Here is a 27,179-nt window from a genome sequence, read left to right as displayed (position 1 = left end):
CCGGTTACCGGGCTCATCAACCATGTGGACAGGACTTGACATCATACAACATAATAAAAATATGCATGAAAAGCAGTTTTATTCGTCTTATTTTCTTGTACAACAGTCCCAAGACGTGTTTGTTTTTTGTGTATAACACCCAATCCCCTTTGTTCCTAAATCATTCGGTTTACTTTGATCAAACGACCCTAGTCTGTGTATTCAGTCACGGTGCGGCCGTTCAGATTTTGCGCGGGCCTGAAATTGTTACAAATGGAATGTTCCTCGTGATCTTGGAGATTCCTCATGGCCTTCAACTGAAATAAACAGAATTTCATATGATTCAGACAAAAATATAGTTTCATACGGTAAACAAGCAAGACTAATTAACAATTATTCAACGAAGTGGAGGTGAATAGAACTCGGCCAATCACCTCCGAGATGGCCAATCAGCGCGCGCGGAAAGCACTATTCACTTGTGTGGTACATACTAATATATTGTAATTTCAGAGCAGTTTCCAATTGAATGTCGGAAAACCAAAACCTAAGTAATTACTCGGCTGGCCAATCGCAACAGATGTAAACAAGACAACGAGCCAATCAGAATTCGAACTAAATACACGTAACAGGCGCCAAGCGCGGGAAAACGCGTGCGGCGAAAACACGAGTGGTTTTGGTTTGGATTCCCATTGGTTGAGGAAATGTCACGAGTTTTGTTAACCAATCGCAGTGAGTATTAATGCAAAACCAAATTACTTTCGACTCTCAATTGAAACCGCTCTACATGGCTCAACTAAACAAGCAAACAATTACGTGAGCGAGCAAGCGACGAGGGAGGCGGTCAGGTGGGCGGATGGGTGGGTGGGCGGGTGGGTGGGTGGTGGGCGGGCAAGCAGGCGAGTAAGAATGTGTGTGAAAGAGTCAATAAAAGAATGAGTGGTGATTAAAGTAATGGAGGGAGAGAGGGAGGGAGTAATGAAAATAATTATTGTATAGGGGCGCTTTCATTTTGAATTGCCAAAATTTTCGTTTCAACCGTTTGCGATGCAAATAGTACACGCAGATCAAACAGGCAACCTTCGGAGGTACTTTTTCCGTTCCAAGCAATCAGAATGGAAAATAATGTTCCGTTTGCAAAACATGTCTATTTCCATTTTGTTGTCTTTGTTGTCTTTGTCGCAATCATTAAGTTTTTTATTTGCCAATGACATTGCGAATTTGGAACAAATGGAAAACAGGCTTTTCATTTGACACGTTGAAGGTTTTCGGAATTTCTTATTGAAAAATTTCGTCTAAATGGAAAACACCCCAGGTCGCGCTGTAACACTATAGCTTTACATAGATGTGACCGTTGGTGTAATTGTCAATTTCTTTAAAGTTTTTACTCAAAGGTTTCCACGTGTTTTACATTCAAATAAGATTAAGCAAACCTTCAATTTTGCGGTATTGTACTTTAACTGCATGTAAAGGATCCCATTGAAAAGCTTTAGTGAGGTTCAATAAATGATCAATGGTTTGCTGAAACATTTTAAATCGAACAAGTCTGCTTTGGTGTAGGTAACATTAGTATAGAGACAATTATAACAACACCAACGAAGTCAAACAAAAACTACGATCAAACTTTATGAACAAAAAAGTTAAGGGAGAAGGAGTTATAGGTATTTGCAACTTAATTTTCCCTTTAAATATTATTTTTCCTCTCTTTGCGTTATTGTATGTCTGCTGTGTTGCTTAGAACTGTACTTCAACCAACAAAGATACTTCATAAACACAATGACATAGATAATTCAGTTTCTTACGTTGCGTTCTCCTGCCTGGATTGGATTTTTTAACACAATCCAGCTGACAGATTGGTAGCAGGGTGGAGTGGTTAGAGATCCCTTGTACGAGTAGACAGAGGCCTTAGACAAATCTGCTAACTCAGGCACCAGTTTGAACAAAGCCAAACCAATCACTTCGACCGAACTACCTGTGAAACGAAAATTTGAGAAATAGGTGAAATTGTTACTGCACTAATTATGCTGCGAAATTTTATTCCCGAGAGTATCGAAGACAATCATGTTTAGAACGGTCAGTGATTATCAAGGATTTAATGTGATAGATTGCTCGTTTTCAAGATATAGAAATTTTTTGTCCGGGTGAAACCAATACCCCGTACAACTTTGCACAAAACAGACGTTTTACCCTTCATTCGTTGTGTGTTTTTTTTTTTTTTTTTGCCCAAGAAACAACACGTTATCGACCTTGCTTCACGCTAGCCTTTCTTTCTTGACAGTAGCTCTTGGATTCCCATGTTCAGGGAGGGCGTCAATTAACCGACAAATAGCAAATGATGCAAATCGAGGCAGAAAGTGTAAGATATATTATGTTTAAATACATATTACAATCAGGCTAACTCAAAGCTTGAAAGGTAACATACCGTTTTGTTTTCTTTGTTGTTGTTGTTTTTTATTTTGCTTTTTTGTTAAACGTAGAGGCAACGATACCGACTCGTTAATAAACACTCCGATATTCTGCGTTTGTTTGAAATCAGTGTAAATATATTAAACCGGGATTACCTGCGTCGTAACTACACACTCGTACTCTTTCTACAGTTTTATTTAAATTTATCCACTGATAATCAGACATAACGTTTTAAAAGCTACAATTCACAATTGTACCTCTTTCTGAAAGAGAAACAACGCCGTATCAGCATGCAAGTAACATGTCAATCTCGTGCTATTTAGGGGCCTGTCCATCAAGGGAGCTTTTCTTCTACTATTGTAAAGAGTGTTTTATATACATATATATGTAATAAATATAATATAATGGAGCTGAGGACAGTAACAGGAACCTCAAGACCACCTTGTGGTTATCCAACAGTTGATATAATTCAGCGAACAAGCCAACAGTATAGTTCAAATTACTGCCCTGAAGTGGAAACAAAAAAGTCAGGATGTAAACAGTTCCACAAGTAAGTTCCGAAGATCGGTAAAATAAAAAAAAATAGTTACAATTTCGACCTTTAAACAGATTTTCAACGCCGGCTCTATTCGGATATTTGACACCCGATGATAAACTAAAATATTTATATCTTACCGGCTTCCCTTATTTTCGTTATTTTTTTGGATAACTTGTGCAACTCCCAATTTTTGCGATCATCATTTTCCTGTATGTAGACACAATACAAAACTTAATCTCGTACCTCCGGAAGAGTGATGAGATCTTGGTACAAGATTATACGAAACTATATCGCATTGATGCTAACACAGGTGTATTGTACTTAGTGTCTGATCAATAATAAACTTATCTACAAAATTAATTACTAACGGATATAAAACTATCTTTTGTTAAAGCCAACTTAAAGACATTTGTATACTTCATCTTGGTTTCCTTAACACTCTGTTATTCCTCGTTTAGGGACGCTGTTTCTTATTTAGTAACATGTCTATATTTTGGGATATTTCCTTGATTAAATAGAGACCTAACCAACTCTTTGAAAGCATTCTGTTTCTCCGACTCTGGTTCCATCTGCCACAATAGCCAGAAAAACCGAAAGCAATTGTAAGCTGCAGTGACAGTGAGAGCTGGAGCGGATTGAAAAAGCCGGGTTCGACCAAACAACCGTCGAAGGCGGGAGCAACTACGTAGGTCCGTGGTAATTGAAATTTAAGCCATGAAAATGTGATTTCAAGCATTCTGAGGGGTAATTGGAAGTTGCTCAATTGCTACAAAATCATACCATTTTCATCCACAACGTATTTTACAAGATATATGGCTTCATCAAAAACTGGAAAGCATTATCTGTCACTTCGTCGAAAAATACAGAAAAAGAACTTCGCTTTCTTGATCTCTTGGATAATCAAATCCCTTTCGCTCATTCGACTAATTTATTCTTATTTTCCGTGATTCTATGCTTCCACCAATAGCATAGCTTCATTTCTCACTATGTAAACCACATACGACTCATATTTCCTTGATTCGCTCTTGATTCCCTCCCCCCCTCAAAAGTGGATACATTTACAACACTCCAGATTATTATTTCTCTGTTTCCGTTGATCATATTTCTACGGCCGCCGTCGATTTGCGCTAAATGTCCTTTTCAAGCTTGGTCGTAGCTGAGGAAAATTGTCGCATACAACCATAGCGCCTTGCGGACTTTCCCACGTATGCCGATCACTCTAGCTGCTTCCCGTCCATCGATTTAATGGTTCATTTACTAGGTTTCCTGAGATTTTACGGGCATCAAATCGAAAACACATTTGAGGCAGAAACCACCATCACATACCACAGTTACTGAACAAAATATTGCTACTGATACCATTCCTACCAGGATCTTTGGAAAGATGTGACAGCAGCCATTCATAATAATTTTGGGAATGATGTTGTCAGGAATTTTGCTATCTTACCCGATTATATGTTAATATGCTAAACGTATTTTGAGATCTGTAAGTTCAAGTGCTTTATAACTAAGTGAAAATACTTGCAGTGGACATCTGGAGTTGTTTCCATTCCATACCTGTAAGAACACACCAACAACAGCCAGTCCATCTGACTTGTCAGCGGCTTCGTTAAAATCAGTGTACTTTGTGTTATAAGTCACCAAATGGAGCTACAACAGATATGAAAGACAATCACCGCCTGAAATCAAGATCAACAGTGGCAGAAGTATTTTTCTTAAGCAAAGTAAAAAAATTGATTGCGGCCGACTTGGCGTGGCTGGAAATTCCTAAACGAGCAGGTTTCCTGGAATTCACGAACACTGCTTAATTTGTCTCCTAAATCCTACTTTATGTACGGCTGTTAGCGTTGTGTTATTGTCGCTGTACGGACATCAAGGAATCTTTTTTACGTTATTTAGTCACATGAAAATTTCCTGTGAAGGCTGGATATCATTAGAACCTGTAAATATTACAGCTTCTCAAGGAATGCCGGGTTCACATTCATTTTTTAATATACTGCTGCATCTCAATCGCTTTTTCTTTGTTCACACAATTTTGGCTATACTTTAAAGTTATTTTTCATTACTTTGATGAGTAAATCCTACCTAAAACAGCCGGAGAATGCTCAGAGATCAAGCACGCTATCCTATTCTTCCGATGGTTTCTACCGAACGATTTCAACGTTTTATCATAAACAGGTGTCTTTCAAATGAATGTATTATAAAACGACCATGGGGCAGCTTAAATGGGAGAGGGGTTACTAACAGCAGAGATACAGAACTTATGAAACATATTAGAGCTGACGGCATAGTTAAATGAAGGAGAGGTTATGAAACCTTGCCATCTTCAAAACTGAGAACAATGGTGCTGGAATTTATGTTAGAATGGCCGCGACGGTGTACAATCCTGTAGTTAAACGTACAGTTGAACATCTTAACAGGAACGTTCTGTTGGTCAGTTGCTCCAACACATTTTAAAATCTATTGTGGTTTGTACAAGGTCAAAAATTCTCACAGAGAAGTTTATCTGCCTTCATAGCCATTGCCTTTTATAAGCTATGTTGACAGTAAGTCCTATGGCCCCATTTCAATACCTGTTAACGTTTCCACAATGGAGGTGCATGATGTATGAAGCCCGGCAACAAGAATTTCTGTTTTGTCCTGAAGAATGTAGGATTGTTGGCCCGAATGGAATATGGAATCCTTACCTCTCCGGAGTGTGGATGATCGTCCACAGTGTGTTCAGATCCCTCGTCGTCATCACAACCAAAGTGAAAGTGAAGCTGCTCAAGCTCATACACACTATCCCCCAGGGGACCCCCTGTCAGTGACGCCGTTCCCTTGGGTTTGTTGATTTTCAATGTAGGAGCATGGCCATTATTGGTTAGTGTTCCACTGACTCCTCCATCTTTGTTATCAGCAGTAAAGCTTAGTCCGTTTGGATTTGGTTTCTTCTGAACACTGCTGGTGTCAATATTTATTGGAGACTGAGCAGTCTCAGAGCAATGTGACGACACCTCTTCCCAATCATCTGGTCCGTAGCCTACAGGAACAATTAGCGCTATAGGATTTAAATAATTATGGGCTGTATGATTCTTGCCTTCCAGCGCAGCTAAAGCGTTTTTCATAAGGTAGGTAAGACCGTCTTATAGATTAAGTAATCCCACATTCAAAACTCAAAGCGGGATCATCTTTGGTGTTGCTAAAAACTCAGTAAAGTGGACCAAGAGAAAATAGACTCAATAGATTTATTGGACGCGAAAAATGGTATTGAATCTGAATCCACGTCTTGAAATATAAAAGGTTCACAGCATCAGCATACATACCTGTTTCTCCGTATTTCCAGTGTGCTCCTACAAAGGGAGAACAAGGTGAGGAAAGTGCTTTGTTTAACTATTTCAGATCAGTACATACAACACCTGGATTTTTATTGCTTTAGATCACAAGCTTTGTACAAATGAGCTTTGGTTTAGTTACAAGATGTCCTCATAATGCTTAAATGGTTGGCTTCCTCACTGGTCAGTGCACTCACAGAGATCAAGCACTATTCTCATATAACGAGACAGCTTCAGTACAATCTAACAGTCTAACTACTGACAATCCCTTGACTCTCAGACTCCACATCGAATAAGAGGTTATAATTGTTGGTTTTTAAGGCAAAACTGAAGTGCACAGTGAAAAGCAATTGGAACAGGAAAGAGAACCAACTCGAACTTAACCCACGTAAGAGACTCAGCCGGGGACATTTTAAGACGCCTGCGCTCAAACTACAGACTCATCCTAATTCCCCAAAGGTTACTTGCCTGTTGAATTCACCTCAATTTTTTAAGATGCCGTTCAGTTGGACTGTACAAGCCTGAAGTAAATTCAAGGATATAATGATTGAGGTCATGGACATTTTTGCAAGCGCCCTTTATGCACATACACTAGGGGTTGTCTCAGGAGTGGCCCGTTAAGTGTTTTTGTCGTCATTGGTTCTTTTTACGTCCCCCGTTCCCCCGTTGGATACTGGATGATGGTGATGATGATGATGATGATGATGATGATGATGATGATGATGATGATGATGATGATGATGATGATGATGATGTAATCTTTAACCACAGTATCACTTTGTTTTTACAATAATGATGGTTTTCCGGAGAGCCGCTGATAATCAATATAAAAATAAATCATTATAACTAAAGTTCATTATACGATTATTATAACGACTGCTATCCTTACTATGTTGCTATCCACGTTGTCTGTTGGTGAGTTCCCATACCTTCTGGAAAGTATGTTTTTTCCAGTTTCATGTACAGTTTCATGTACTGAATTGTGATGTATGATCACTGAGGTCATAAGACTCGACTCACCTTCAGGGACCACAGCTACAGCCAAGGAAACAATCAATGCCAAGCTTCGAAACATCTTGTTGCTGTACAAGAAAAGAATGAATGAATGAATGAATGAATGAATGAACGAACGAACGAACGAACGAACGAACGAACGAACGAACGAACGAACGAACGAACGAACGAACGAACGAACGAACGAACGAACGAACGAACGAACGAACGTTGGTTTGCGAGTGCCTCTTCTGCAAATTGAGCTCGTGCTCCTTTATATCCAAAATCAGAGGACCGAACTATCACCAGAACACAGACCTAAGCAACTGCTATTCATCGTCAACGATCGCGTTTTCCACAATATTGTTCAGTTACTGTAAATTTTCTTGCATTGTGATAGGATAAACACATTTCCATCGCTGTCAATTGCTGACAATATCCCCTCGCGTTTCAATAGTATTATGAAAATTGCAGAGTTTTGAAAAGTAGTGATCGCTGGCAATCAAACGTTCAACATTAAGAGATGCTAGATCAAGTCGGTGCTAAGGCCCGTTTGAACTGTTTCAACAATTGGTTCAACATGCGTTCAACACAGTTTTGAACCAAATATCGGGGGCGTTTGAACGGGTCGTTCAACATCGTTGACAGTGCAAAACAATGTCAAAGTTTGTTGAAAGTGCGTTGAATCAAATTTAAGTTAGTTTAAACTTTCATTCAACATTTCCTTCGTCGGTCAAAATAAAATACATAATCGTTCAAATACCCTAAAATACGTTAACCATATTTAATAATTTATCCGCCTCTAGCTAATTTTCTTTCACTAAGAATTTTTTTCACGTCCACATATTTTTTTGGCCAAGTAGAGCGAATCGTTGAAAGTGAATTTCGTTCACCTAAGTTTGCTGGTATTCTTGTGCAAACAAAGTTTGTGCTGTTGAACAATCTCTTCACTGTCAACGGTGAATATGGAACACAGTAGTGACTTATCATTGTTAAGAACTTGATTAGGGCAAAAATATATTTTCTTTCTAATTAAAGATAAACAAGAGACTCATAGTCTCTTGAGATAAACCGTTCAGAAAACAAGCACCAACATACTTAAGATTCTTTCCTAGCATTTATTATATCTTTACAGTTAGGCTTTGTTCCGGACGGGTAAGTGATCCGGCTGTTATGAAATAAAAATCTCCCAGCAGTGTTTTATGAGCAGCTTCAAAAACCCATGCCTCTCTAGGAATTTAGATAAAAGTGATATGAATGCATTAAAGGTTAATTACATTCAGATGGAAAAGTACTCTTTGTTCAGTTGCTGTCAAAGGTTCAGAGAGCTTTTACTTGAAATGCCGCCCAAACGCGTATTTCGAGAACCAAAAAATGCTAAGGAAGAGAAAAATTACTTGGATAGTTGTATTCCAAAAGCTACGCGGTATGTCAAGAAGTGGACTTACAAAATATTTGGCGAGTGGCAAAGTTCAAGAAAAATAAGACGCCAACTTTGAGGAAAGAGGATTCGACGTCGAAGTAGACAGCATTCAAAGTTAAGAAACTAATATTGTAGAGATGAGCGCTGAATCCCTGACAAAGTTTGTCGCAAAGGTTTGTAAAAGGAATGAGAGCGCTATCCCCCCAAAAAGTTTGTACAGTATCTGCTGTGGATTGCAGCGTCATTTGGAAAACAGCAAAATAAAGATGTTTTGGCGAATTTTTTACTTTGTTTCATTGTTTTTTGCGTCGGCCTTTTAAATATGGCGTCGCCATGTGTTCGGGAAGACATCTGCTAGCGAAATAAATCGAAATGGCGGCTGCAGAGTCGACTGGTTTGACTTTTGTTGACGAAGAAGAGATCCCGATAGCATTTCTACGTATCGCCCACGTGGATTCAGAGAATGAACAGCCGTCCGATGTCGATAGCATCGAAGACGAAGAATCTACCGATGAAAGTGGGGAAGAAAATGATGATAGCAATGGCGAGGAGGAGCAAAACTACTCAAATCTGAGGTGGTCGTCTGAGATTTGTTATTGTTCAGTACTGGAATCATGCACATATAGATATAGTGCATAATATTAACAAAAATGCATATGCAAAATATCAAAATGATTATTCAGAGTATATTTATGATTGGAAAAAAAAGGGTTTTTTTTGTTTTCCTAGATTTTTCATATTTTTTTCATAAACTTATATCTTATATTTTTTGCACTAAAAGAAAGTGCAGAATGTCTTCTTTCCAAAAGTGTATGGGTTTATGTGTTTTTGATGTATACGAAAAATATTACAACTCAAAAACTGGCGGCATGTCTACCATTATGGGAAAAAACCCCTACCCCCCTCAGTCCTCAGGGGGTTAAATTTTTGAGCAAGTGTGAGCCAAGGTAAGGAGAAAGAATTTTGGAATTAAATATGGTGTAGGGAACTTGTTAACTGCACTGTTAACTTTGTAAACAATGCGTAAGAAATTGTAAGACGACGAATTTTTGGTCTCACAGGAAATATTATCTTCTTTGTTTACCCCAGTTATGTTATTTATATACTGTCTTTTTTTTTGGGGGGGGGGGGGGATAATTTTACAATATGATTACCGCGATTACTTGTGACCTTTATATAAAAATCACAGTAATCATATTTTAATTAACAATTCAGTGATGTTTTAATTGTTTTTTTATTAAACCCTCAGTTTCCCCCGAGGCGAAATCAAAACCCTGTCCAGGCTTTTCAGGATGATCATTCTTTACCGGCTATAAAGCTACATGCACGTGACTGATTTTTGTTATCTGATAGGATAATAGGGTTATAAACTATTAAGAGTCAATCGGAGATAATCCCAAAATCACGGACACAGCTCAAAATTCGTTTTCGCTGATACTTTTTACATTGATAGAGTGTTGTATCGTAGTTAACAAAACAGGGTTAGTTTTGTCTAATTTTTGCGTTCATAAGGGGAATTAAATAAAATCGGTTGGGTCCGTTTTGCACCAAAATGACCTCTTTGATGTACCGAAATTTTACTATATTCGTGACTCTTTCAAGTTTGCGGGGTAAAGCCTATAAATGATTTCTTACTATGAATAAATAGCTTGTCCCTTGGTCAATTAAATATTGTCTATGATGACTGATAATTTATTTTATATGACTCGTAGAGAGCTTTTCGTTGAAGGCACTTCGTTCTCTTTTCTGAATAGCTCTAAAGTGACATAAAAGACTTGCCTAAAAATCCGGTCGGTACGCCAAAATATATCCTCACACTAAGCTTTCTCTACAGTTTAAGGATAGATGTTTTATGTTTCATTCTCATTTCTTTGGGATCTTTTTTAGTTTTTCGATACGACTGCCCCGAAGATTGCTAATTTGCAAGATTTTTCGATGACTGCTATATTGAAACTGCGAGAAAGTACCGTACAAAAATCGTATTACTTTTGGATTAATTGAGTCTAAAATTATAAGTGCAAGTGAGATTTAGCTTAGTATATCACTAAGTCGCTGCCCTTACGTTATTTTTAAAGTTAACGGCAGTTTGGCAGTGGCTTATAGGATTGAGACTCCATGCATTATATCGTGACATTGATTTCCAACACGTCACGCACCGACCTTTGACACCGTTATTAGACTTCACATAACGTCGAACAACGTATGAGCGATTTCCGCTTTGAAATCCTCCGCTATATATTCCGTTTCCTTTAGAGGAAAGGACTTCACGAACTCTTTTTTTTTTTGGACCGCACGAAGCCATTATGCAAATACAGAACACCTGTGTAAATAGTACATCGCGACTTCGCGGTTGTCAACACGGCATTTAAACTGAAACAATAAAAAATCTATGGCTAAAGATCCCTTCAAAACTGAGAAAACTTTAATTTGGACTGGCGTAAAGTCCCTTAAAATGAAAATTGGGATTGAGACTGGCATAAACAAGATGCATCAAAAATATATTTACGTTTGCAGCACTTGATAATTGAATTACTTTGGCGTACTTACAACCAGTATTGTGTTATCATTGTTTCAGTCTACAAGTCTCTCTCCAAAAAACTAATTTTCACCGTAAATTTCTCAAGGAAGTAAAATAGCGCCGAGTTAATCGTTAAACGTAAACGTTGACTTACAATATTGAGCGATGGCGTGTACCTTCTCACTTTTGGTCGGTGGAGAATGCGGGGCTGATCCAAAGTCAAAGACTGCGTCGCGTAAAATCGTACCCTTGGTATCATGCTCAAAGAATATATCGAGCCACAAAAAACAGCTTCAATTCAGTGGCTGCGAAACGGAAATTGAGCTTATTCTAGCCCGCAGTGGTTGTTTCCAAACGCCAGAAAATATCCACGACATGACTATCTGTCCGCTGCACCACGTTAGTTTGGGTATTGGGTGGCGAAGGTCTAAGCGGGTATGCAGTGTTCCAGGCAAACTCTCTGGACACAGAAAAATGCCGAGCGGGGTTGTAGCTTGGCTCAGTCGAAGTACATATTGGAAGTCACTGGTGAATTCATTCCAGTTGGTTCAGGTAAATATAATCCTTCTTCTTTTGTAATACTTGCGGGAGTAAAACATTTGTTTATAACGTATGACGTCATATAACACATCAAACATATCTCTGCCGTCGTTAACATGGTGAGTCAGTTCAGTTAGCTTGGCCTTGCCCGTTTTATTGGAATGGTTCGGCTAATACCTTGGTTTCCTTTAAAATTTCCGTTTTGTTAATATATGAAGCCGGACAGACCCACTTGCAGAAATCTCTCCTCAAGGCAACCAGTATCTCGTCAGCCTGGTCTCTCATATAAACATAGCAAAAATTTTATAAGGACACAGGGTATAAGCCGAGCCAGCCGGATAAAGCAGGCAAGCTGGGTTAATCGGGCTGGCTCACTTCACATAAACAGGCCTTTAACCCTATGTTCACACTATGCAAGATATCTTTGTTCCGGCAAGAAAACCAAACCCAGGATAGGGCTTTTGTTCACACTCAAGAACTGTGATTTCGGCGCCATTTCTGGAAAGGAGCCAAGCTGCGCCTTACCGATTTCGAAGGGTGGCCTCGCATATAGTCTACGTAGCTGGCGGTTTTTTGATGTGTGTTTTTTTTCTTATTTTGTGGTTCGCAAAGTAAGAATTACAGCCAAGCGATACGCTGAACCAAGGTCGAAAAAGAAAACGATGAGAGAGGGGCGTGTGTAAAAATGATAAATGGTGTAGCAAGAAATCAGAAATGCAAGTGCGGGTGAGAAAATATAAAAAGAGTGGGTTAACATTTTTGTAATTTTTTTATATTTTTTTAGCGGTTTGTACTAAGTGTCGAAAGAACCTGACGAAACAAACAAATACCCCTGAAAGCAGTCTGCCACAATCAGATTTTGACGAACTTACAGAGCATCTAGGTGAGCTTACTCTGGTAAGTAAGTAAGTAAGTAAGTAAGTAAGTAAGTAAGACATTCTATGATTTATGTCTACAAACTACAAAGATCTTTCCTTGTAATATTAGAAACCGTACGCAGCTAGTTTGAATCCAATTTTGAGTACGTTCAAACTGTTTTATGTTTGTACTGACAACAAAGAAATTGGAAGAAGAAGTATTTTGGGGTCTTACTTCAGACTTTTTAATTTTTTTTTTTTTTTTTGAAATTTTGTGAAATTTTAGGCAGAAACTGCAGCAGCCCAAGTAATTCATGTTGATGAAAGAAGAGAGAGTATATTCATCCCAGAATCGGATTTGGAAGGTTCTGATTTTGAGAACACACCGCATAGAGGCCAGGTAGACGCGGCAAAAGAGCCTTTAAAAAAGTTAAACGATTTTTTAGCCTCTCGTGATGTTAGCCCTGTTCGACATAAGTTGTTCGTTCCATGGGAAAGTGCTAACGAGCGCACAAAGAGAAGGTACAGCCGTAAAGCAAAACAAAGTGTTCAAGAGGTTCTTGAAGTAATTGCTCCAGGACAGAGTGATAAATTATTGACCACATTAGGTGAAAGCTTACCATCTGAGAGAACACAAGCCGAAGAAGAAATTTTACAAGCCTTAGCAGAAAGCTATTTAAGGACGGTGCCTACTAATACCGAAGTATTTTTGTGCGGTTTATGACTATGCGGGAAAAGCAGATCTTAGCAAGGCCTCTTGGAATCCAAAAAGAAAATTGGGGGCAACCACGCATTTTTCAGAGATAATTAAGCCATAATTTCTTTAAAAAGCGCCAAAATATAAAGGAATGTATGGGATTTTTTTCCTAAATTGAAGCTTAGTTATCTCTGAAAAATGCATGGCTACCCCCAATTTTATTTTGAGATACCAAAAGCACTTGCTAAGTTCTGCTTTCTCTGTATAGTTTTAAACCGCGCAAAATTATCCCTGTATTAGTAGGTACCACCCATACGAAACCCGAGTATCTCGAGATGCGCAGAACGTATGCGCAGTAACAATAGTAGGCACCGTCCTTAAACGCAACTCACTGGAGCACGAGAAGACAAATTTTGTCCATCTTGGCAGATAAACTATCGCTTAAGGAACTGACGCATTACATTCCTGGGGTGACGCCTTACAGATTTAACATCGCGTGGCATCATAGACTGTTACATGGTAGAGGTGCGATCGTACCTACTGATATCACTAGGCGTATGAAGGTTGATTTCGCCAAAGTTGATCATTTTCTCGACTTTATTACAAGTTCTCATATTGTACAAGACATGCCATTTGGAGAAAAGATGCTGAAACTTTCAACAGGGGAGGTGATTAAAACACCTAATGTCGTACGAATGCTAATACCAGAACGGATAACACAACAGTATTTTCAGTTTTGTACCGAGACCAATTTCACTCCGATGAGCAAGTGCACACAACTCCGAGTACTAGACGTTTGCTCTGCGTCAGTGCGCACCTCTCTGCAGGGCTTGGATAACTTCTCTGCACAAGGCAGTAAGGCAATAGAAGATCTTAGCGAGATTGTAGACAAGATAGCAGATCAAGCAAAGTCACAAGCCTGGGCCAAGGAAATGAAACAAACACTTCGGTCTGCCAAACAATATCTGCGGTCTGATTACAAGGTAAGGCTATCTTAATAATTGGTTCTTTTTTTAGTAAATTATTAACTTTGTACTTTGGCTGGATTGATGCTAAATTTAAGCAAATTGGTCATAAACATGAAAGTCAACTTTCTCTGGCTGCATTGTACTAACTAGTATTGAGGCTAAGCCTCGAAACATTGATTAAGCGGAAGCTATCTTCAATTTGCGCCCTTTAAGCGGTTCGGACAAGCTTTAATAAGTTTCAAACTTCTTTTACCACTTTTAAAAGATTTTACCCTAAAGCAGCTGATATTAATAACGAAAAATCATAGTAAAAATTATGATGATAGTGATAACTATGATGATGACGACGATAATAATCTTTCACATTTTAGGTGCACGTTACAATGGAATCAGAAGTTGCCGATCACTGTTTAACGTTTTCCCTAAGTGATCCTAAAAATAGTTATTTTCAAGGAAAGTGTAACCATAACCACGATGAGGTCTGCTACGAATGCAATAAATTAACCGTGGTGCTGTCTACCATAAAAGAAGCGTGCGCAGAACTTCAGTCTGAAGAAGAAAGAGATGACAGTATCTGTTTAGTGGCTCAAGCTGAAAAGGACATTTTGGCATGGAAAGCTCACCAACTCCGAACAGTTAACCAGGATCAAGCAAAACATGACGTGTTAGATGTCATATTTCGGAGTTCAGCATTATTAGTTATGGACTGGGCGATGAAATTCTTACCGCGAAAGTTTCGCGAATCACAGTGTGACTGGTTCGCCAAACGTGGTATTCCATGGCACATCACAGTGGCTTTTACAAGATCAGAAGCAAATGCCCCGCTTGAGAAGCTCACTTTTGTCCACCTGTTTCAGAGTTGCCCTCAGGATAGCGTTGCAGTAACCGCCATTTTACAAGATGTTATCGAGATGTTAAAGGAGCGTCGGCCACAACTGCAAAAAGTGTATTGCAAACAGGACAACGCAGGATGTTATCATTGTGGGTCAACAATTGTAGGAAGCAGGTTGAACAGTCTTTCTGATGTCAAGGTGGAGAGGTTCGACTTTTCAGATCCACAAGGGGGCAAGGGAGAAGCCGACCGCCAGGCCGCAACAATTAAAGGACATATCAATGTGTACTTAAACGAGGGGCACGATGTGAACAACGCTGCACAGATGAAAGAAGCCATTGAATCAAATGGCGGTATTCCTGGCGTTATTGTGAAGTATGTGAAGCCTCCCGAACTATCTGCTGGCAAAAACGCGGTCAAATGGGACGGAATTAGTACGCTTAATAACTTCCAGTTTTGTCCAAATGGTATCACAACATGGAAGGCTTATAACATCGGGCCTGGAAAGCTGGTACCATGGAAGGACATTCAAACCGATGGTATCTTTCCTGCTACACTTGAAGTTTTGAAGCCTCCTGATACCCGCTCTCAGCAGTCAAGCTTTAGAAAAATCAATCCTAGGAAGGAAGTGCAGCAAAAATCTTTGTCCGAACAACGGCTGAGTAGTCCTGACCAGCAAGAGAGAGCAGGACAAGACATGGATGTAGAAAAAGAGAAAGAGGAAGTAAGCGGCCTTTTTAACTGCCCAGAAGACGGGTGTATTCAGACATTCCAGCGGTCTTCAAGTTTGCAAGCACATACAGACGAAGGAAAGCACAAGTGCGCGCTAGAAAAAGAAACACTGTTTGACAAAGCCAGAAAAGGATACGCTGCGAGAATAATTGGAGAGCAAACGAAAGTTCCAACTTTTGGTTTCCACGCGGCATCAAAAATCTCAGTTGATAAACTACACTCCACACTTGAGATGGGATGGGCTCTTAAAACAACAAGGAGTAGAACCCATTTTACAGAAGAACAAAGAAAGTTCCTCACAGAACAGTTTCTCATCGGGGAGGAGTGTGGTAAAAAGGCAGATCCACAACAGGTATCGCAAGAAATGCGAAGAGTGAGGGACGAAAAGGCTGCTCGTATTTTCAGTGGAAAGGATATTCTTTCGCCACAGCAGGTGGCAGGATTCTTCTCAAGACTGGCAGCAAGGATTCGAAAAACGTCAGCAACATCGAACGAAGAAAGTAGAAGTGAAGACGAAGAGCAGTGTACAGTCGAGGCAGAGGCCTTACATTCGCACCTAAGGGAGGTTGTCAGCGAAGAAATTGCTTTACGTCACCCCATTGTCGCCCTTTCCCGTAACATTTGCAGTTTGGTTCATACAAAGAAATTATCTACCTTAACAGTTGCAGTGCTAAGGGACATTTGTGAAGATATTGGCTTAAACGTGGATGATATCACGGAGAAACGAAAAAAGCCACTTATAAGTCGTATTACACAGGTCGTTAAGGAGTGCTCTTGTGCTCGAGTGTAATCGACTAGAACAATCGGGCTAAGAAATTGTAAGCTTGTATCCTGTTATAACACCAACCTCGTTCCCAGGGTTCTCTCCTACCGGGTAGAAGAGAACCCTGGGAACGAGGTTGCTATAATACGTGATTATAACTTAAGTTTTCAGGGAACACGGGTCAGGCAAAATGCAATGCCCTAACGCATCAATCAATTCCAGCTGCACCTAGCCCCCCCCCCCCCCCTCCCCCCTGCGGGCCACTGTGGGATATTTTCCCCCTTGTCGGTCCCGGGGGTAGGGCATTAGCAAATTTTGCCTTGCCCGGAGGTCGGCCAATAGCCAACCCCGGACCACCCCGGAGGTCAACCCGCGGGGACTGCACGCAGCTGCAATTGATGCATAAGTTCACAGCTCAGATAAAGAGACTGTACTTTTAATGCCCACTCGTTTAACCGAAATTTCCTTGCTTCTGAACAATGAACAACAAGAACAAATACAAGATAAGGCAAAGAATTGCGAACCAATTTTGTTTTTCAGCAGAGGCTTTGTACATATTAGCAGATTGCGTGGTTTTTAACCAGCCAAAAAAACTGATAGCAGCTCTGGTGACGAAAAAGAAGTTAGTTACCCTAACTTTTTCTTTTAACGAAGGATTGATATGTGAAAATCAGCAGATTTTCAAAGGCATGCATTGTCTCCGTCATTTCTAAAAAAATTATGGTATTAGTTTCGGTTTGATATTTGTAGATATATGTGTGATTATAGTTAAAGTTGAGATCATTTAATTTACCCACATAAATTTGATTTAAAAATTGCAGCCTCTGATTTAGACCGTTTAGTGAAGGATTCACTTTGTTAAGTCAGGAAAGTTTCTTAAAATGCCGAAAAGGAGTTTGAGGAGAATTTCATTTCCGGTTCACTTGTAACACATATTGCGTGACAAATGGAATATTGTTATACGAGATGCGGGATGGAGAGTTAAAAGTGCCCATGGAATGAGACGTATCAAAACTAAAATTGAAACGGATGAGTATTGAAAGCTCAAGCGAAGGGTACACAAGTGAGACTCAGTGAAGCGCGTCAAAGTCCAAACGTTGCCCGAGTCACAGCACGGAGTCACTTTTAGTCTTTGCAGACTACGATTGTAGACACGCCGAAGTATGGTGCGTTTCTTGCTGCTTTTTGTTGACATTGGACTTGATTACAGGTAAATTTGGTTGATCTTAAAGCTTATGGGAGATTCTTTAGTCAAAAGAAGCGAAAAAATATGTACCGTTCGATGCCGTAACAGTGACTTCCATTTCGCCTGTTTCTGTAGTAACATGAAGTCCTAACTGACCGCTGACCGGCGATAGCGATCAGGGAGTTGTTGTGCATTGATTTGTGCATGCGGTATGAATCGGTCGTATTAAATCATGTTGTGTTTATGCCTGTGGTCTTGGTACTTTTCCGGACTCAACATGGTGTCAGAAGCGAGATCTTCCTTCTACCCTCAGCTGCTGAGATCAAACCAGTCGAAGAAACGATCGAATAGACGGCTTAATCGGTCAAAGTGCACGTGGTTTCAAACAAGATGGCGGAAAGCATGCCATTCGCCAGACCGCCGGAACCGCTGGAAATTTCGACGGGAAATCCTGCTCACTCGTGGGGGAAATGGAAACAAAAATTCGAAATTTACCTCAAGGCAATTGGAGCTTCAAAGAAACCCGATGAAATGAAGGTGGGGCTGCTTTTAAACCACATCGGCGAGCCGTGTTTGGAAATTTACTCAAATTTTCCCTACTTACCCGAGCGTGACGACCCCGCGGGAGGAAAAGACAAACTTCCAGCCGAAAATTCCGACAACTACGCGACCGTTATGGCAAAGTTTGATGAATACTTTCAGAAACGGGACCCTCAACTCATGCTGCGAGAGAAATTTTGGATTCACCTTAAACGAGAGCCGACGCAGACCTTTGATTCGTGGGTCGTGACTGTCAAAGAAAGAGCCGCCGAGTGCAAGTTTCCAGCCGATTTCTGTGAGCAAGCAGTCAGAGACAAACTTACCTTTTCCTGCAAGGAAGACAATTACAAGCTAAAGCTCTATGACGAAGGAGCAGCCCTTTCACTCGAAAAGGCGGTAAAGATCCTGTCTTTGAAGGAAGCAACAAAACGCGAGTTACAAGAGTCAAAAACTGCAGAGATTGAGAGTGTCACACCGCGAGGGAACAGGTCAGGCCCCAACTCTGATCAAGTTACAGAGCAAAGGAACCAGCGAGACTCTAAAAGGAAGCCCTTCCATACAGTTGGCCGAAACTGTAGTTATTGCAACCGCCAGCACCTCCCTGGAAGGAGAAACTGCCCAGCCGCAGATACACGATGCAGCAAATGCAATAAAATGGGGCATTTCCCTATCATATGTAAGAGTGTAAAAGTCAACCAGGTTCTCGAAGCTGAGAATGACCTAAGCCCCACATTTGTGGGAGGGGTAACCACACCCACATGTTCCAATATTTCCAAATCAGAACCAGCTGCAAACCCTCAAACCGGTAGGTCCGACGTCGGATGGCATGTCCAGCTCAAGGTCCAAGACCAAGACATGCTAACATGGTGCATTGACACAGGAGCACAAGTGTCTGTGATGCCTGAAGCCATCTACAAGTCATCATATGGGCCGCTTTCAAAATCCGACAGAGAACTTGTCGGAGCAGGGGATGTTCCTCTGGCGACCCTTGGATGTGCAGTCATGAACCTCACTCTAGCTGGAACAGTCATCAAGGAACAAGTGTACATAGTCAGAGGGGCATCCAAGTTGCTTCTTGGGATACCTGCCATCCGAAGTCTTGGCCTTATCCATGAAATCCCAGGGACATACAGTGTCAAAGCTGTTCATCTGACGCCTGATAACCATACACTCCGATCAGGGACAAAGGAGGACATTATCAAGCAGTACCCAACACTCTTTCAAGGCCTTGGCAAACTGGAGGGTGAACATACAATTCATTTAAAGGGAAGGGGCCACACCTTTTTGTCTGACCACTCCCAGGCGAGTACCACTGCCACTTATGAAAAAGGTGCAGGAAGAGATCAAACGTATGGAACAACTGGATGTTATTGAACCAGTAGACGAGCCGACAGAATGGTGTTCGCCGATTGTGGTAGTGCCAAAGGCCGACGGAAGGGTACGGATATGTGTTGACCTCACACGGCTTAACCAAGCAGTTCGCCGAGAAGTCTATCAAATGCCAACAGTTGAAGAAACGCTGGGAAGCCTTACAGAAGGATCAGTATTCTCCAAGCTTGATGCTAACTCAGGGTTCCACCAGATAGTCCTAAACCCAGAAAGTGCCAAGCTAACTACCTTTATTACGCCTTTTGGCCGTTACATGTTTAAGCGTCTTCCCTTCGGCATATCATCAGCTCCCGAGTACTTCCAGAAGAGGATGGATAAAGAACTCTCTGGAATAGAGGGGGTCAAGTGCCGCATGGACGATATTCTAGTCATTGGGAGAGACCAAGCGGAACATGATCAGCGACTTAAGCAAGTCCTTGACAGGCTAGTGGAGAGGAAACTCACGCTCAACCTTGAGAAGTGCTTATTTTCTCAAACCAGGCTGCAATACTTGGGCCAGATCATTGACAGTGAAGGAATCAGGAAAGATCCCTCAAAGGTTAAAGCTATCACCGACATGGCAGAACCCCAGAACATTGCAGACCTGCGACGTTTCTTAGGATTGGTCAACCACCTAATGAAGTTCTGTCCAGATCTGGCTGAGAAGACGAAACCCTTACGAGACTTGCTCAAGAAAGAGAGTGCCTGGGTATGGGGCCCAGCCCAACAAGTAGCCTTTCAACAGTTGAAAGCAGAAATGGCATCCGAGCAAGTTCTTGCACTGTACGATCCAGAAAAAGAGACCATGGTCTCATCTGATGCCAGCAGTTTTGGACTAGGTGCAGTTCTTATGCAGAAGCAGCCATCCGGCGAAATGAGGCCAGTGGCCTATGCTAGCAGATCAATGACTGAGACAGAGCGTCGTTATGCCCAAATTGAAAAAGAGGCTTTGGCTATCACATGGGCACTTGAACACTGGGCAGAATTCTTGATCGGAATGAGATTTAAAGTAGAAACAGATCACAAGCCATTGATTCCGTTGTTTTCCACTAAATTGATAGACGAGCTTCCGGTGCGCATACAACGTTTCAGGATGAGACTCATGAGGTTTGACTTTGCCATCGCGCATGTTCCTGGTAAAATCCTGTACACAGCTGATTCATTGTCACGATCCCCCCAGGAAGGTAAAGCCCAGGAGTTCAAGTCATGGAAGGACCTTCATGATGAAGTCGAGTGCTATGTGAATGCTGTACTAGTGACCTTACCTGCCTCGGACCAGCGGTTAGATGAGATACGTTCTGAGCTGAAGAACGACGACACACTCAAAACCGTGATGCAGTATGTTCAGCATGGGTGGCTGGAAGAGAAACGAAGAGTCCATGGGCCAATAGCTAAATACTGGAGTGAGCGTGGCAACATATCCCTTCACAACGGGCTACTCCTGAGAGGACGACGAATCATTATACCTCCAAGGTTAAGAGCAGATGTGCTAAGGCGTTTACATGATGGTCATCAAGGGATTACCAAAACGCGTGCGAATGCAGCCTCCTCCGTGTGGTGGCCCGGGATCTCCCAAGACATCACAAATGTCGTGCAAAACTGTGCCATGTGTGAGAAATATCGCAGAGAACGCATTGAGCCAATGAAAGGTACTGAATTTCCGGATCGACCGTGGAGCAGAGTCGGCGTAGACTTCTTCCAGCACAAGGATAAACATTACCTCCTGGCTGTAGATTACTTTTCAAGAGATGTAGAGATATGTCGAGTGTCCAAGGATGTGAACTCTGCCCAGACTATCCTGCAGCTTAAAAGGGTTTTCAGTCGTCACGGGATTCCAGACATCTTATTTACCGACAATGGCCCCCAGTTTGATTCACGTGAGTTTACCGCCTTCTCCACTGACTGGCAGTTTCAGCACATAACCTCTTCTCCAAGATATCCCCAGGCCAATGGAGAAGTGGAAAGGGCAGTCCAAACTATGAAGATGGTCTTAAATAAGAGTAGTGACGAATACTTGGCTCTCCTGAGTTACAGAGATACTCTGTTGCATCACGGTTACTCTCCAGCACAATTAAGCATGGGTCGGAAACTACGTACTAGAGTCCCCTGTCACCCAGATAAGCTGAAGCCAGAGACCCCTAACTATGATCACGTCAGAAGAAAAGAGAAGGAATACCGAGCAAAAATGAAGTTCGATTATGACCGGAGGCACAGAGTAGTAGAGGGAGAGGAGCTGTCATCTGGTGACCGCGTTTGGATCCCTGACCTGAAAGCAGAAGGGACAGTTATTACGCAACACGAATCTCCAAGGTCTGTAGTCATACAGACCTCAAATGGACAAGTGAGAAGGAACCGAAGGATGACACGAAGAGTTCTTGATGGAAGACCTCCAGCCTCACCCCAGAATGAGGGCTGTGAGAGTCACGAAGCACCACCAACAAGAGAGATGAGCCCAGAGGGGCAAGAAGACTTCGGAGAACTGCCTGTCCCTGAGGGCCAACCAGCAGTAAATGAGCCCATACAGCCTAAACCGCTGCTGACCCGCCTTAGACCTAGAGGAGCTCTTAGAAGACCAGAAAGACTTATTGAACAATGCTAAGATTAGTATTTATTTATGACTGTGGAACTGATGTGCTTATTGACATTTAGTTAAGTTAAAAAAAAAAGGAAGATGTAGTAACATGATGTCCTAACTGACCGCTGACCGGCGATAGCGATCAGGGAGTTGTTGTGCATTGATTTGTGCATGCGGTATGAATCGGTCGTATTAAATCATGTTGTGTTTATGCCTGTGGTCTTGATACTTTTCCGGACTCAACAGTTTCGGTAATGTAAGACATTCCAAGATGGCGGAAGGCGGAATTGTGCTCACTTTAAGAAGTATTTGTCAAAAAAGTACGAAAGATCCCAAACATATAAGCTTGTAGATAGTTAAAACTATCCTTTTAAAGAATACCAAAAGGTTTTCTGGTGTGATCCGTTGCGTACCGCGGGCATTTCTGACATGTTGTTTTGACCAGCCATTGCACCAAATTCGAGAAGGATGTTGGTGTGCTTCTTTAAAAAATCATATATTTTTTTGTGAGCAGCGTTAGCGAGCTGTTTTGGGAATCAGTGGACTGAAATAGCTTTAGATTAACTGGATATCCGTGAAGACACCTTAAAACAATGGACTAAATGACTCAATAACTTCGTGAAAGTTGGCAATTTTCAAGGTTATTACGACGAAAAATACCGTTTACAGTTATATTCAAATTTCTTTGAAACGAAACAATATTTAGCCAAATAAACCTTGATTTCATATGTATAGTACCTGGGCCTACCAATGTACAAATAATAGGCGAAATCAAATTTTGAGCTCTGTCCGCCCGATCTTTGATCCTTACTGACATCAACTCTTAATGTTTTTTTTTTTTTTTTTAAGTAAAAGTAAAAAAATATTGCAGACAAGCTGAAAGTTACTCAGCTGTCACGCGATAGAAATCGAGAGCGAATAATCTAATTGTTAATTAGAAGTTAATAGGTGCATCTTTGGGATCGAAAAGGCAGGCGTAAGATCATTGACCACATTAAACAGATTGATTGATTGATTGATTGATTGATTGATCGATCGATCGATCGATCGATCGATCGATCGATCGATTGATTGATTGATTGATTGATTGATTGATTGATTGATTGATTGATTGATTGATTGATTGATTGATTGATTGATTGATTGTATTGCAAAAAAAGGTGTTTCGGCTGGAGTTACCATGAATTTTGTATTTTGAAAAGAGTTTCCATTCGAAATTGCAGAGGCATTCCATTATCCTTGTTCGTCAAGAGTTGCTGTAGTTAGTCACGGGTTTGATTCCCATGGGGACTCAAACTTGTAGTAACTGACTACAGCTTGCTTACGATTGACCAGGCACGACAAACGACTTCTTTCTTTCGTTGATTACTAAAGTACGCTTGCATTGCTTCTAAAGCTTTCGTGCCTCATTTCGCCCGCATCCAAAATACGGAAAGCAGAAAACTCCAAGGAAACGTTTGCTTTGCAGGCTACATGTTATTACAATTCACGTCATTGTATTAACTGATTCATGGTAGTACAAACACTGCAACATAACGCAAGGTTTTGGTGCCTTTTCGTTTAGTCACATGATCGATACATGTTTTCTTTTCCTTGTTTTCTTTCCCTGTCTTTCTTTCGCTTCGTTTTTTGTCCAGATTATTGCGTTCAACGTTAGGAGAACGCACTCTATTCGTGTCGCATCTTTCTGGATGCTGTGCGATTTCAGGGTTTGGACGCCATCTTGGACTGGTTGACCACTCGCCTCGATTTCGTGTGAGAGTTTTGAATCCCGCTGGCCAAGTGAAGTCCCGCGGGTTGACTCGCTTTGGTCTGGATGCCATGCGATTTCAGGGTTTGGGAGTCATCTTAGACTGGTTGACCACTCGCCTCGATTTCATGCGAAGGCCTCGAACGCACTTTACTGAACCAGAATTATTACTACAATAGTTCGTAATTTGTGTCGCGCTTTTCAGGTGAACAATCATTCCGTCCGTATTTGCTGTACACACAAGTGATTTTGTATGTAGTGCAGCCTCATAGACTAATTGTTTTTCTGTATCAATACACAAAGCAATGGATCTCGATCGCTCAATAGCTGGAAGGCCTAGCAAGCAAAAATTCACACTGTGATGGCTGACGATCACCAAGGATCGCCGTCTTGGAGCCGCTTTGGGGGTTTCAAAAATTCTTCTTTTAAAGGCCGTTTATAGCGATTGAAAAGGGGATGTCTTGAAGATTCTTAAGGATAAAATTCGCGCACGGTTTTACTAATCTTTAAAGTTTTATATCTTAGACGTTTGAAAGATGCTTACGCTAAAACTAAATATGCTGAGTCCTCGTAGAATCGTTGCGGAAAAGTATTAGAATTGTTTTAACTGATTCCAAGAACAGTAATGTTTTAGAAGATTTGTAAAACATAATTTTGTGTCCACGTTTAATTTTTTGGTTTGTTTGTTTGTTCGTTTTTGGTTTTTGAGTTTGTTTCTTGTTTTTATTTTCTCGAGAAGAGCACAACAGTGATTCATTTGACACTCGGTGATCAGTCAAAAATTATTTTGAGTCAAAAGAAAAACCAGTTTCAAGTTGAGCAGAACGTCATTACCGAGCGTCCTTAATGTGAATAATTTCCGACAATGGTATAGAAGCTGCATAGAGACAAACAAACTCGTCGGGTGAGATATTTTATACGCAAACTCTAAAATCTCGCTGGCGATGTTCACAAATGACATGCAAATTTCAAAACTCTGTTCAAATTTCAAATATATACATGTTTCAGTTTGTCATAGACATTTCATCATTGCACATTTACCTTTTGATGTCTCAAAACATTCGGGAACTAAAAGCAGCACCTGACCAGGTGACAAGGTAAGTTTAGACAGTCCGGCGATTGGTGTTCCCTTTTTCACCCAATGTATTTATAATTACAGCTATCAGCAGGGATCAAGTTACGTTTAAAGGGGTGTTAAATGAAATTAAAACTGCACATTCTTGGCAGTTTCCATTGGGGGTGGACCGAGAAATTCTCGATTAGTGGCGTCCAAATTTTCACATACAAGACACTGGAGAAAATGCCTTAGAGAAATCAATATGCGTGTCATGATAATTAAATTAATTTCTGTACGCAAGTGCATTTAGTTTGCTTGTACGCAAGATTGAAATTTTTTATATCGAAGGAATATTTGAAACATCGCTCTTTTGTGTCGGCTGCCGGATACAGACTGCATAAATTGTGTTAATGTCTACGTTAACAAAAGGATGTAAATTAGAAGCAAGTCAGCTATGTCTTATCTCAGAAGCACGTTCACTTCAGTTCCAAAAATTTGAAATATGCTTTTAAAAGCTATAAAATTCCTGCGATGTTCTTTCTTTTTATTATAAACGTTTATTTTTTTACTTTAAAGCGATGTAGTCAAAGTTCATGTGTTTACATTTGAGAGGGCTGACGCTATTCGCGGCACTAACACTTTACATGCAGGTAAAACAGCTTTCTTTGTGTGGTTATGTTATGTTAACACAAGTATTCACTTTGTTTACTTGGGATCACAATCTTTTAATCCAGTTGCAGAAAGACAACAGTAAACTAGAGCGTAGCTGAGTATCTCAGGATTTTGTAAATTGGGTATACGATCGAAAATGTTCAAAATAATTAGCTTAATTTTTTCCCGTCAGTTGAATTTTTCCCTTTTCCTTAATCGCCCATATTTTTCTCTTCATTGCCTAGCACCACATTATACACGTCACCTATCGACATTATTACTGAGCCACGTTCTTGGGAATTTACAAAATTTTCACCGCAAACATCGTTAAACGCCGCTTTGATGAACGGCTTATACCCGGAAACTGGAATCAACTATGCAATTCTCATTCACTAAGCACTCCGGCGAATACTCTTCGCTCGTCCAAACAATGTCTTCTGTTCATCCCAAAAGTCAACCGCTCTACACTTGGGGGATCGTGCCTTCGTTCATGCTGATCCTGTCTTATGGAACTCGCTGCCATTATCAATCAGAACCAGTAGCAGTCTCGCCATTTTTAGAAAACAACTGAAAACATTTCTTTTTAGGAAAGCTTTTAATTTGTGATTAGTACTGAATGTAAAGCGCTTTTGAATATTATTTATAGTATTAGCACTATATCAATTGATTATTATTATAATTTATATGCGGAATAATTTTTGTAAATGTCCGACTTACTGGTCGAGTGCATGGTGGATAAACGAACCATCACCAGTGTTTTTAACTTTCTTGACAGACGTCCTATTTTAGTTCGATACAAATTCATAGGCTCCCCAGCAAACTGTTTACTGTGTTCATATTCCCGCAAATGTCCCTCATGCCGTCAAAACTTTACTAATGCAGACTATGGCTGTCGGTCTCTTCACTATTTGACACAGTAATTAAAATGAGCAAGTTTGCAGCGACCAGCCCATACTTAAGAACTATTTAAAGCAAGAGGAAAATTGAGCATTCCATTTCAACTTACCTTTCCGCCACCAGCAAGGTTCAAACGATCACGAAGTTTGGCCTTTCAATATTTCATGACTTTCTTTTTTTTCTTTTTTTTTACCCTTGTCTGAATTTGATTGGCTGTTGGCAATTATAAAATGTAATCAATTGTCCTTTTTTGTCTGAACGAGTGCCACATGAAATGGCTGAATGGAACTCGGAGGGAATCATGCTTGTAAACCAACAGGAAACCTGTGCAAACCTTCAACGCAAGCTGTTTCAATTTTGAGTCTTAAGTACACAAATCATCAAGGACGCAATAAAACGTCGACATGCTGTGCATGTGATATCAAGTAGCAGCTTATTTCAGGTTTCTATGTATTTAAATGTGACCTTTACTATAATTACATTCAAAGTTATACAATAGAGTGGTTTTCATGGCGACCTCGATACTAAAGGAAAAGGTAAAGGCGGCCTGGCCCCCTCCACCCACCTTACGTTATGTTCACACAAGTGTTCTCCGGCT

At 40.7% G+C, this 27,179-nt stretch overlaps 2 protein-coding genes and 1 long non-coding RNA gene across 4 annotated transcripts; 2 read left to right on the top strand and 1 right to left on the bottom strand.

Annotated features, from left to right (window-relative positions):
- Positions 1-62: 62 nt before the first annotated feature.
- LOC146489465 (carbonic anhydrase 2-like) lies at positions 63-26,916 on the bottom strand. Of its 2 annotated transcripts, XM_085111632.1 has the most exons (8): positions 26,691-26,916; positions 7,255-7,316; positions 6,226-6,252; positions 5,608-5,942; positions 4,478-4,570; positions 3,058-3,127; positions 1,779-1,948; positions 63-296 (listed from the first exon to the last, which is right to left on the bottom strand). In XM_085111632.1, exons 2-8 carry the CDS (start codon positions 7,307-7,309, stop codon positions 189-191), a joined length of 858 nt encoding a protein of 285 aa, XP_084967758.1. In that variant the 5' UTR covers positions 7,310-7,316; positions 26,691-26,916; the 3' UTR covers positions 63-188. The 2 variants fall into 2 exon arrangements, with proteins under 2 accessions (XP_084967758.1, XP_084967766.1); XM_085111640.1 differs by lacking the exons at positions 6,226-6,252; positions 26,691-26,916 and having other exon boundaries at positions 5,608-5,960; positions 7,246-7,312.
- LOC146489467 (uncharacterized) lies at positions 13,646-16,584 on the top strand. Its single transcript, XM_085110892.1, has 2 exons — positions 13,646-14,245; positions 14,602-16,584. The coding sequence occupies exons 1-2, from the start codon at positions 13,820-13,822 to the stop codon at positions 16,582-16,584; spliced, it is 2,409 nt and encodes an 802-aa protein (XP_084967018.1). The 5' UTR covers positions 13,646-13,819.
- Positions 25,034-26,334, top strand: LOC146489466 (uncharacterized). The gene is made up of 3 exons (XR_014865057.1): positions 25,034-25,073; positions 25,610-25,683; positions 25,930-26,334. It is a non-coding gene; the product is annotated as an uncharacterized LOC146489466 (long non-coding RNA).
- Positions 26,917-27,179: the final 263 nt, after the last annotated feature.

This window comes from Pavona decussata, unplaced genomic scaffold, assembly GCF_977016875.1.
Source record: "Pavona decussata unplaced genomic scaffold, jaPavDecu1.1 SCAFFOLD_6, whole genome shotgun sequence".
Taxonomy (NCBI): Eukaryota; Metazoa; Cnidaria; class Anthozoa; order Scleractinia; family Agariciidae; genus Pavona; species Pavona decussata.
Note: the sequence above shows the minus strand (reverse complement) of the source record. Positions and strands in the feature narration are given on the sequence as shown.